The 13299-nt window shown below is 36.7% G+C and overlaps 1 protein-coding gene across 8 annotated transcripts in view; it reads right to left on the bottom strand.

The window, feature by feature from the left end:
* Nucleotides 1-13299, bottom strand: part of CFAP20DC (CFAP20 domain containing) — a 287993-nt gene that overhangs the window by 82193 nt on the left and 192501 nt on the right. For 7 of the 8 annotated variants that reach the window (XM_074404464.1, XM_074404462.1, XM_010330936.2 and 4 more), the window contains one exon: nucleotides 12108-12485. In XM_074404464.1, the coding sequence (XP_074260565.1) occupies nucleotides 12108-12485 (378 nt within the window). Of the gene's footprint in view, nucleotides 1-12107; nucleotides 12486-13299 lie in introns of those variants that run through there. The other variant, XR_012518796.1, reaches the window with a different exon arrangement.

Consider the following 13299-nt stretch of genomic DNA (forward strand, 5'->3'; position numbering starts at 1 on the left):
TGTATGATTTGTACCTTTAATGGAAACTGTTTGAATGTGTACTTTGCAATATATGTTTATTTATGAATTAAATATATGTACAACTATTTAAAAATAGTATATAGAGTATAAAACATACATAAAAAATGGGAATTAAAATGGTTAGGATTTAAGAAAGGAAAATTGTTTTAAATTTTTCTTCCTGAATCTGAAGGGGTTGTCTTTGGTACACACTTTCAGGGATGAGCACAGCCCTCTAAGAGACCACTGAGTCTCAATCAATACATATAGTCCCTGTTATTATTATCTTTTCCTCCCATTTCTCTGTCCCCCTCCTTCTAGTCTTTCATCTATTCTGTATTATGTTAGAAACTGGGAGCACACAGAAAACAAGACACACCTCTGTCCTCATGGAGTTCATAGTCTACAAAGAGAGACCTGACAGATACAATATAACTGGAAATCTAATGTACTATGAAAAATACAACAGAGGTATGAGTAAGACACTTGAGGAGTGCAGCACAGATGTGACTAAGCGCCCAGTGGAATCATAGAATGCCTCACAGAAGTCTAAGGTGGCATTTGAAAGTAATTAAATTTGTTGACAAATAGAGTTAGTGGCCTTTGGAGGGACTCCACCACTGGCAGGCAGTATTAAAGCAGAGGCGGAATAAATAGATGGCTGGGATATTCCCCATATTACATTGCAGTAATGGAAATAGATTGATTCATTAATTTATTGTGTAGAAACTTACTGAGACCCTATTAAGTGCCAGGCACTGTTGATGTTACATTTGCTTAGAACTCTGCATCTCCACGACTTTATTTCATACAACAGTAAAATGTATTTGACAACACTCTGGGAGGGGCAGCCAAAAACCAGCAGAGAGAAGAAAGTAACTTTTTCCAGCATCATGAATAGAGCAAGTGGTGGTGGAGTCAGGTAATTAACTTAGTCCTCTGAAATGTTTTTGATTAGCAATCTCTTGAATCAGTTCAAAATCATCAAAAAGGCTAAAATACTTATTCGTTATTTTTAAGAAGCTTTGCAATAAAGTATTTGCATTAAAGTGGACTCCAGCACAAGATGTCATCTAACTAAATTACACAACTGCTGAGAGGCAAAGTGGTTTATGTAATACCATCTCTGAAAGGCTCAAAATGTTATGTATAACTCAATTTCATCTCAAAATATCCTTGTAGGAAAGCGGGGAGTCATTATCAATCAGATTTGTCCTAGGAACAAGGCAACAGACTGAGGGCTATATACAACTCAGCTGTGCTCAGATTGGCAGGCAAGTCCTTTGCTCTCCAAGCCATTTAAGTCATTCATTTTCACTGATCTTTTTCCAGACATTACTGGGAGCCTAAGCCAGTGAAGTTACAAAGACAAGTAAGGTATGACCTTGCTTTCATAAACCTTACATCTATCAGGGCAATTGAGAGCTATAAAGAAAAGAACTCTAAAATAAGGTAGCATACGTTGAGGTATGGTATTAATGATCACACAGGTCCTTGATAATGATTAAAAGGAAAACTGGTAACTCCAGCAAAAAGAGAAAACAACAAACAGAAACTACTTTTCAACTGGATGCCCTTCATCCAATCTATTTCTTAAGATGTTAGGACAGAATAGCTTAATTAATCAAATATCTGATGATAGAAGTTTGTGAGCCTCAGATAGGAACCAGTTCTGCTAAACTTTGGGTGACAGAGGACTAAGTCTACAGTGGAGGTGTGGAGAAAATTGAGACATGGCCATGGGATAAGATCAGACCAAGAACCTCATTCTGTTCTTTATGGGTGGAAGGGAAATAGAATCGGGAGAAAACGGAATGTTACTTTTGTTCTGGAGCCTACAAAATCTGTGAGACTTTCTTTAAGTATCAGGCTTACATTGTGACAGTGCCTGATAGTCATGGCCCAAGAGACATCATGTTGCAAAAACTTTTTATAAAAGGACTATCAAACAGTCCCCACCTCTGTATTTTTTTTTTTTTTTTTTTTTTTTTGAGACAGAGTTTTTGCTCTTGTTACCCAGGCTGGAGTGCAATGGCGCGATCTCGGCTCACCGCAACCTCCGCCTCCTGGGTTCAGGCAATTCTCCTGCCTCAGCCTCCTGAGTAGCTGGGATTACAGGCACACGCCACCATGCCCAGCTGATTTTTTGTATTTTTAGTAGAGACGGGGTTTCACCATGTTGACCAGGATGGTCTCGATCTCATGATCCACCAGCCTCGGCCTCCCAAAGTGCTGGGATTACAGGCTTGAGCCACCGCGCCCGGCCCACCTCTGTATTTTTAAAAAAACTATTCCAAGTGCAACCTTTTAAAAAAGTGCTACTACAAAGGAAATGGTAGCTACCATTTGTGCACATAACTCATTCACAATTTATGGTAGCTTTCAGCATGTGTCTCTACCATGCAAAGGAGTAAAGCAAAGCTTAAAGACCAAGCCACAGTACAATTTGAAAAATTTTGCTCAATTTAAAGGATGCTACATCGAGTTAACACAGCAGGAATCAGGAGTTAGGCCACAACCAGCTGGTCAGAATCTAGAGAGTGTGTTATGTTCATGGCAGGCACATGGACCTAGGCATACCAGACTTGATGCTGCCTTTGAAATGTCTGTCATAAACATTTTAGCATGTGACCCTGAAGACATTTCACAACGCTGGCTCAATTCATACTTCATTATCTATGCACACCACTCACTTAAGAATGTCTCAGGTAGCGGATTCTTGGGTAATTAAACCAATTAGTGGAAAAATCCTTGTAAAGAGATAGAGAACTTTCCATCTCATATATGTGTGTCTCTTTTTGGAGAAGAACTTGAAAGATTTTTTTAAAAAAGATCTTTATATGGATGTGCTATATTTATATAGAATAACATTTTACTCTATGACCTACATAGAAATATACTTCCATACATTTTGCTGTGATAGCTTGCTAATTTTCAGAAAGAATTCTCTGACAAATAGAGCTGAACTCTTCTTGGTAGCCTTAAAGTGAACTGAAAAATAAATCTTAATTTTCCAGCACCTATCTTCTGAGTTCAGGGTACATCTCAAATTTAACAATTAACTATACACTAGAAGGAATATAGTAAAATCAAATTGAATAGGTTTCTTACTATATTCAAGGATATGCCATATACAGGGCCACTGTAGCCTTGTACATGGAACAAGTACAGTAGTCATTCAATAAATGGTAGTTTAAGATATTATTTAAAGAACCAGGAGGAAAATTATTACTGTGACTGTTTACAGAAATGAAAATAGAGGAGGCAAACCAAGTGATGTATCTGGAGTGCGAAGATGATAACTTTAAGTAAGTTCGAACTGTTTTGGAATGTAAAACTTTGGTTGAATACAGTAATGACAGATACACAAACATTTGTCTGTGCTTTTGCACATTAAAAATATTTAAAGCATAAAGTGGCGAGAGAAGTTAAGTTGCCATATAATCATGACATTTTTTTGCGGTGGCTGCTAATTGGGGGTAGCAGCCCATTGTGGTGGAAGGTGTCCTGGCTTTTCTGTCCCTAACTCTTGGATTTGACACTGCTTTGTCACAATCTAGATGTGAGCGAGGTGGAGTCTTTCTGCTTCCTTGTCTGTGAAACAGGAATAATAAGGCCTCTTGTGAGGGTTGGGGATGAAGACAAGATAAAGTAAGGAGCACCTTGCAGAACGCCTGGCATATGGGAGATACCTCAAACCATTAAAGTCACTTAAAAGCTTCTAAGTCAAGGACTTCAGATCTCAGTGCTTTTAGGAAATACACTCAGTGCCTTTTCCATGAGGAGGTAAGTATAACCTGCTCCTATTTAAAACTGGGACAACCAAGACAGCGGAGAGGATAAATGTCTTCAATAAACGTCTGATGAGTAGGATGTTAACCTTAGCACTAGAATATTAAAGAATTGATAGTGAACCATCATAGTGTTAGCTAAACAGCCAATGAATTTTCAGTGACTCATACTTCTGATAGCACCTTAATGTCCATCAAGTCTTTATACCTACAATTTATGAAACTTTTGAGAATTTGAAATTTCTCTTCTTCATTAGAATAATGGGCACACTCTTTGCATACCAAGCTGTTTAGAAATGGAGATATCAAAATGTCTTAATGACTTCTGCTTTTCCATACCATGACCCCAAATTTGAACCATAATTCCACTTTACTTACTTAAAAATACTTTTACTACACACCATTTTGCCTTTGCAACCATTAAATTAAACATTTACAAAGAAAGTTTAAGAAAAAAACTATTCTGCAGCACAGCAAGGGTTCAGTCTGAAAAATATTTAAAAAGAAGGCAGAAGGATAGGATCAAGTTACACCTGGAAAATTTCTATGCCTAATTCAAATACTTTTACTGGAAGTGGAAAGGTTATTTAATCACCAAATTCTGCAGTTTCAACAATATCCCCAGTAGTGCATTGACAGGTAAAACTGAGATAATGACCTTGTATTTTCTAAGACAAGAAAAGAGAGCGGTTTTGACAAAACATCAAATATCAGACTGTTTTCCAAAAGCTATTTTGGTAGGAATGTCCCTTTTAGTAAATGAAACATTCCCACCATGGTTAGCATTATGGTTTATGAAATGCTACTCGTTCTGCCCAAATTCAACTCAAGACATCAACCAGGAAGCTACACATCTGCCACTGAGCTACGTGAACAAGGTAGACACACAGAGGTGGTCTCCGGAGAACGACTGGAGAGACACTGCTTCCTGCTTATAAATATTTTTCTCTCTTTAGGGTATCCCTGAGAACATGCCAATATGTTACCTGGCGGAAGGTACACAGAAATTCATTCTGTGTTAGCACTTGATTCAACTCTAAACAGAGAGCAGGAAGCACGCAACCACAGAGCCACCACCCTTATAGAACAGTACCTGTAATTAATTTATGGAACTTTATGAATTTGAAAAGGTTTCATTTGCTTTAGAATGCCAGCCGTACTGGTTTATATTTCTACCTTACCACTCAGCAAAAGCTAGAAGAAAGTATACTTCAGGTTAGGGGCTAGGTGTTCTACATGCATTAATTTAACACTCAAAACAACCCTGTGGGATAGGTATTATTTTCTCCATTTTATAAATGTGGTAACTGAGGCTCAAAGACATTAAGAAACGTGTCCAAGGTTGCATAGATAAGAAAGAACAAAGCTAGGATTCAGCTCCAGGCCTGTCTGATTCCAGTTGGTGCTCTGAGCCATGGTGTCCACTGCTTCTGACTTTTCAGTCTTCGAGAATGAAAATGTAGACAGCTTTGACAGAAGGTTCTGTTTGGGGAAGGCTGTTTATCAAGTGACCCAGTGCAGCAAGAGGCCAGTGGGTGCATGTGGTAGAAACTTCCAAACGAGGGAGAACCACCCCTAAGTGAACCTACACAGTTGGCCAGGGTGATGAACATATGTCTAACACACAGGGTGACCCGACTCTGAAACAGATGTTTTAAAATAATGCAATATTGTTGTAGCTGAAAGGTGTGAAGGGTCAGAAAGACATTTATGGATTCTTCAAACAATGGGGTATTGTAAAAACGACTGCAAATGGCACACTTGAGTGGCAAATGGAAAGACAGGTGGCTTCTCTTTGAACAAAGAGTATTATATACCCTAGAAGAGGCAGAATGTTATATAATGAAGCAATGCTTTAAAAATACTAAAATAATGCACAAATTCATTTTCCTTCAAGTTTATAGAGCACAAATTGCAGAGACTTTTATTATTTTAAAAAATGTGATCATAGATATTCTCTACTCCAAGAATGAGTTCAAATATATCAGGGAAGCAAGGAAACTAATTCTTTTACATTATCCAAAGGAAATGGTTTGATAATTAAAGAGAAAAATGTGCTCACATTATTCTACGGCCTAAAATATATATAAAAGTGTCCTTCTATTATTCAGCTTTGATTTTCAAAAATGGAGATATAAAGGTTAAAGTCAAAAGTTATCTGGCTCATTTTACAATTCTTTTCCTATTAAAAGTCATGTCTCTCAGGCTGGGTGCAGTGACTCATGACTGTAATCCCAGCACTTTGGGAGGCTGAGGTGGGTGGGTCACGAGGTCAAGAGATCGAGACCATTCTGGCCAACATAGTGAAATTCCATCTCTACTAAAATACAAAAATTATCCAGGCATAGTGGCATGTGCCTGTAGTCCCAGCTACTCTAGAGGCTGAGGCAGGAGAACTGCTTGAACCCAGGAGGCGGAGGTTGCAGTGAGCCTAGATCACGTCACTGCACCCCAGCCTGGTGCATGGCAACAGAGCGAGACTCTGTCTCAAAAAAAAAAAAAAGTCATCTCTCTCTTTTGTTTCTAAAGAGAATACCTGAATTTATAATTGGTAGCATGTTCTATCTTTCTTATGAAACTAACCATTCTTATATAAGCTCAAACTTTTTCTGGAGCTACAAAGCCTGTTATATAAGTCTTTTGTTTGTTTAAAGAACCACATAATGACATTATCTAGTTTAAAATGATTCGTTCAAAATTGTTTGAATACAGTTATACATGCGAAGAAGTTTAGTTGCCAGCTATCTACATGGTTGCAATATTACCCAGAGGGTTGTACTTCTTTCTTAATTAAAAAATATTTGAACCTAATAATAGAGAAATCTATTAAAATATGAATAAAACATTGCAAGGAACAAGTTTACCAAGCAGTTAACAAATCATTGTCAGTAAACATTCCTTATGAATTACTAGTACTCTTCCACGTCATGGGATTAGGACAGTTCTGTACCTCTTTTTGTAAGAGTCTTTTATTTTCCTTTGTCATCAAGTTGCTGCTTCACATTGGCATTTTGCAAGAGCACAGATTTTCAATGGGATGTCTACTTACAGTTCTTGGTTGTAGTATTTTGATGGCTAAGGTGACAGCTAAGTTCTTTCCATGGTCTTTCACAGCACTTGCCGTGGTTTATAATTAATTCACACACAATTTGTTTATCTACTTCCCAACAGACATGTAAGCCTCTAAGGAAAGAGGCCTTATCTGTCTTAGTTACTGTTACATGTCTAGCACCTGGGAGAATATCTGGCCTGGTAGGTGCTCAATAGAAAAGGAGATGCTCCTACTTATCCAGAAGTAGAGCCAAAAGAACTGTATTCCCTCATCTGGAAGGCCTTTATTTTAGAGACATAGCTTAGGCAATAGAAATCGACATGTTAGTGCTCTAAATACATGAACTATAATGCTAGCCAGCAAAGATGATTTCTCACCTGCATTCATAGTAATAGGAGGACTTCTTGTTCCATAATAATTCTCAAAATTTTCTTCTTGCATCAAGTACATTTACTACAACTCGTACTAATAGTATATTTCTAGGCCTGATTGAACTTACCATGTCTGTTTTAGAGTTCAATACTGGATCTACAATAGTCAAAGTATTAAATCTTAACTACTATGAAATAAAGAAAAACTTCCATTCAAACTAAATCCATTTGTGGGGGCAATCAGGCAAGAAAAAAGAAATAACAGGCAGCCAGACTGGAAAGGAAGAAGTAACCTACCTCGATTTGCAATGACATGATCTTGCATATAGACATACCATAAGAAATTTAAAAAAAATACTAGAAATAATAAATTCACCAAGGTTGCAACATACAAAATCAATATACAAAAATCAATTGTATTTCTATACACTAGCAATGAACAAATCAAAATAAAATTTAAAAAAATTCCATTCACCATAGCATAAAAAATAATAAAATACTTAGAAATAAAAGATGGCACTATTTCCCAAACCGATGTACAGATTCAGTGCAATCCCTACCCAAATCCCAGCTGCTTTTTTTCACAGAAATTGACAAGCTGATCCTCAAATTCATGTGGAAATGCAAGGGACCCATCAGGGCAAAAACAATGAAGAAAAGGAAGAGCAAAGTAGAAGGATTAACATTTCTTGATTTCAAAGCTTACTACAGAGTTACAGTAATCAAGACAGTGTGGTATTGGCATAGGAATAGATATATAGATCAATGAAATAGAATTGAGACCAGAAAAACAACTCTTACATGCATGGTCAATTCAATGGAGGAAAAAATAGTCATTTCAAGAAATGATTCTGGGACAACTGGATATTCATGTAAAAAAAGAAAAAAAAATAGGTGGACCCATCCCCTCACACCTTATATGAAAAATTAGATCAAAATAGACTATAGAACTAAACTTAAAAGCTAAAGTTATAAAACTCTTAGAAGAAAACAGAGAAATAAATCTTTGTGGCCTTGGATTAGGCAATTGTTTCTCAGCTACAATGCCAAGTGCACAAGCAACATAAGAAAAAGAGATAAACTGGACTTCATCAAAATTAAAACTTTCATGCTTCAAAGGACATCATAAAGAAATGCACAGAAAACCCACAGAATAAAAGAAAATATCTGCACATCATATATCTGATAAGGGACTTTTATCTAAAATAAATATAAAGAACTCCTACAACTGTACAATAAAAAGACAACCCAATTTAAAAATAGGCACAGGATTTGAATATGCATTTCTCCAAAAGAGATATGCAAATGGCTAATGAGCACAAGAGAAGGTGCTTAACCGCATTAGTCATGAGGGAACGGCATATCAAAATCACAGCGAGATAGCACTGCACACCCACTAGAAAAGCCTTAATGTAAAAAGTAGACAAGAAGCATTGATTAGGACATGGAGACACTGGAACCCTCACACATTTCTAGTTGGAATGTAAAATGGTGCAGCCACTTTGGAGAAAGTTTGGCATTTCCCCAAAGGTAGACACAGAATTCCATATGACTCAGAAATTCTACTCCTATATTCTACTCAATATACTCAAGAATATTGAAAATATATACCGATGTGAAAACTTGCACACAAATGATCATGACAGCATCATTCATAACTGCCAAAAAGTAGACACAACCCAGATGTCCATCAACTGATAAATGAATAAACAAACATGGCATATCCATACCATGGGTTCAGGTATAAAAAAGAATGAAGTGCTGCAACATGAATGAACCTTGAAAACAGTATGCTCAAATGAAAGAGGTCAGACACAAAAGGCCACATATTATATGATCCCATTTATACGAAATGTCCAGAACAGGCGAATACATAGAGACAAAAAATAAATTAGTTGTTACCAAGAGTTTGGGAGGAGGAGTAATTGGGAGTAACTGCTACTGGGTATAGGGCTTCTTTTGGGATGATGAAAATGATCTAAAATTAGATAGTGGTGATGGCTGGAAAACTCTGTGAACATACTAAAAACGAGTGAATTGTACACTTTAATAGGATGAGTTCTATGTTGTGTGAATTCAATCTCAATAAAGTAGTTATTTTAAAAAAGTCACGCCATGAGTCTCTGGGATCTGGGGAAAAATCCCTTTGTGAGTTAGTAAGCATACAGCACCCTATCTTATCTATAGATAATTTTCATAGATTCTTAGCTGCAAATGCCAAGTGGAGAAAATGCTGGTGTTTAAAAGGTGTCTATGGAAGAACGCTCCATTCTTATTGTAAATTTGCTTTGAAATGAGGCAGACTGCCTTATGACTTCAATTATTTTATGTCCTATTAAACTAAGATGATCACATTCACAAATGTGGGCCATAGATGCTAATGATCACATGGCTTGTGAGAGATACAACTTTTTTTTTTTTTTTTTATTTTTATTTTGAGACAGGGTCTTGCTTGTCATCCAGGCTAGAGTGCAGTGGTGTGATCATGGCTCAGTGCAGCCTTGAACTTTTGGGCTCAAAAATTTCTCCTACCTCAGCCTTCCAAGTAGCTGGGACTATAGGTGCACACAGCTATGCCTAGCTAATTTTCTTTCTTTCTTTTTATTTTTTTGTAGAGAAGAGGCATCATTTTGTTGCCCAGGCTGGTCTCCTACTTCTGGGCTCCAGCAATCCTCCTGCCTTAGCTGCCTGAAGTGCTGGGACTACAGGTGTGAGCCACCACACCCGGCTGAGATACAACATTTTATTTGTCTGAGTTTTGATACTGAGGAAAACTTCTCTGCACATATGGGAAACAAGGCTTTTATACCTTTATCCCCTCACCACAGATAAAGTTCCTTCCCCTTCTTCATCCCTTTAAAATGATTGCTCTGAGTCAGTCTCCTTAACTGTAAAATGGAATGATAATTTCTTATAGTGCTCCTGTGAGGAAGAAGAGATATACCAGGCTTGTACTTTGTAATCTACAATGAGTAGTTACAGAAAAGGTCTCCTGAAATAACCCAAATGGTTTCTGGGAACTTTCTTATCAGAAAAGTCTCTTAAATGAAGGTAACAGGTGAGAATAAGTCCCTGGCTCTTCCTCCAAGCTTTGGTCTCTTTCTTCATTTTATTACTTCCTGGTATTGTCAGAGAGAACTATTTTTTAGGTAGTGCACTTTGTTGAGTACATCAAGTTCATTTGTGCCTCAAGTTTCCAAACTTATCTTTGTGCATTGGTTCTACTTCTACAGAAAAAATCAGAGGTTTGAAAATCATTAACTTTTGGATATACTGGATGACAGACTCTATCTTAATAGAAGGTAAGTGACCAAGAAATTAGAGGGGTAACTAAGTGGAATGCTTCTGAAACACTGGCTTTGTTTCTGTTTTTGGCAGCCCAGTATTGATTGAAGTCAAGTGAAGCAGTGCTATGGAATAAATCCATAGGCTAGTATACTAGCTACATTCAAATTCATTAGCACAACCAAAGGAAAAAAATTACAATTAAGTAGAGCAAGAACGTTTGTTTGTTTTAAGAAAAGTTTTCAACAGTGAAAAACATGGAAAAAATTACTGACAACTTTCATCCTAAATCACCACGCAGCAAATACATTTTCACTAGATTAAGTGATTTACTATTTTCTCTCTCTCACACACACACACACACACACAAACATACAAACACATGTGCACACATGCATGTGACAGTAAAAGAGGAACACATTTCAGTTCTATCTTTAGATGTTTCTTGAGAGAGGCTATCAGTTTTACAAGACTTAACCCATGTTTATGCGGCAGAGTAGGGTGGATATAGTAATATATCCCACACAGCAATCTAACCCCTGTTTATGTGGCAGAGCAGGCTGGAAATAGTTCTAGAGTCAGAATCTAGATTCAAGGTGTCCCTCTTTGATTAACTAGCTGTTGTCCTTGAAAAAACTGCCTAACTATGCTAAAGTTTCATGTTTCCTCATTTGAAAATGATGTGCAAATAATGGCAGTCCTTATCTCACAGGGTTACTGTGAGGAATAAGTGAACTACTTCATGGAAAAGGGCTTGGTACATTGACTGGCACATGATAAATGTTCACAAAATATTAGCTACTTCTATTTTGCTGATGATAATTATGAATATATCTACTACCTGTGCCAGCTAACAATTAATCCACTCTAACTTGCTTAGAACATAATTGAACCAAAGCTTTACAATGCAACACCCACAGAATATTTAGGACATAAAACATAAAGAAAATCTGTAATGTTTAAACAAATGGAATATACATGTCATGTATTCTGTATGGCCTCATTTGTTCTCTAGTTTCTAAGTGTAGCTTATAGGGGAACTGAAGGAAGAAAAGTACTAATACCGGAAGGAAAAAATCAATTTGATGGATATGAATACAGCCACCAAACTAGCCAAGGGATTTATTCGATGACACTGCTTTACTGTTAACCTTCACTCATATCATTTATTATTTGGGGAACTGCTGCAGAGAGACTACAAAGTGAATAGAATAATGATGTTTTTATGGCTCCTAATGTAGATTGTTATTGAAAATCTGTCAATTTTACTGGTAAGCTTTTGGCTCAAAAATCAGATCGTCATTTATAATTTGCAGGCAGTGATAACTAAAAATTACGGGAAGTAACTAGGAAATAAAAAAAAACTGTTAAGATGAAAATTACATAATTATCTTTTTCATTAAAAACATGAGGTTTTCTATTATCCTTGGGATGTGCAGTAGACTAACAACTGCTGTTACTGAACTGAAACACATCAGAGTAGGAAAGAAAATACATTACTAATCACTCAAATGATGAAAAATAGATACTGCTAAAAAGGTGTGTGGAACAGAACGGAACACAGCAGGACATACTACCGGTATCTATAAACCACATGGAATCACTTACACATGCTTCGGGGATTGAGCTCAGCCTTTCCCCTGAGATTTCTTTCAGGGAGATTTTATTTAGTGAAGCTGGCACTTGCTGGGCTGGTAGGTCCTTTGCTTTGATTAGGGGGTCTGGAGTTTTCTGAGAGGATCCACAACTTCTTCCAGTTGGAGAAAGGCATGGTGTAGGCAACAAACTCATTTGAAAGTCATTTTTATCTATTTGCTTCGCCGAGGAATCATGGCTTTCTGTGGCTCCTGCTTCTGTGTAGGCGCTCTTTATATATTCCTTACTTGTCCACCTTGCAGCTTTCCCCAGTAGGCTCTCTAAAGTTAACTGAGTTAACCCTGAAGGACCAGTTGTTGGGCCTGAAGAACCCTGGATACTGTGGTTACCCTACATTGGGGAACAAAATGAAAATCATTTTGAGCAGGAATTTGTGGTGAATAGGTTACTGAGTATAAGTTCTTCATAAATTCACATTTTCTATGAATAAAGCAAAAGCACATATATGTAGATTTTACTTTAATCTATAAAGAAAAATATGAGTAACTAAAACTAGCAATGCAAATAGGTATAAACCATTTGCTAAAATGTCCTGTGATATAGCATTTGGTCTGGGTAAGGCATATTTTTTACTTATGAATAACAAGAGAACATTTAAGAAGTAGTCACTCATATTCATTCCAAAGACTGTCTAAAAGAAGAGAATCCATAGCAAGTCATCTAAAACATCTAAGAATCATATACTTTGACTTTCTGATAAGTTAACTCCATGGAAAAAGAAATAACTAGAACTGATGGTATTTAGCCTACTTAAGCAGAGAAATGGTACTCTATTAATACATGCAAGTGGGTCTGGGGTAGCATTTTTACCTTATTGTAGGGCAGTTTTGTTTTTCAAGAGCAATAGATAATAGAACATGTTTTATAAAGTATTTTTGTTTTATAAAGTATTTTTCTTACATGAAAATTTTAGTCTTTTCTAGAAAGTGTATTATTTCCACAAAATGTAAACCTCATTAAGCATAAATACTTAGAAAGTGAAAATAAAAGCTACAATAATTTTCCAAGTCCACAGTTCTGTGATTATCCATAGAAATAGAAAAGTTAAATTTTTTTTTTTTTTAGACAGAGTCTCACTCTGCCACCCAGGCTGAATGCAGTGCCATGATCTCCGCTAACTGCAACCTCAGCCTCCCAGGTTCAA

This window comes from Saimiri boliviensis, chromosome 8 (assembly GCF_048565385.1).
Source record: "Saimiri boliviensis isolate mSaiBol1 chromosome 8, mSaiBol1.pri, whole genome shotgun sequence".
Taxonomy (NCBI): Eukaryota; Metazoa; Chordata; class Mammalia; order Primates; family Cebidae; genus Saimiri; species Saimiri boliviensis.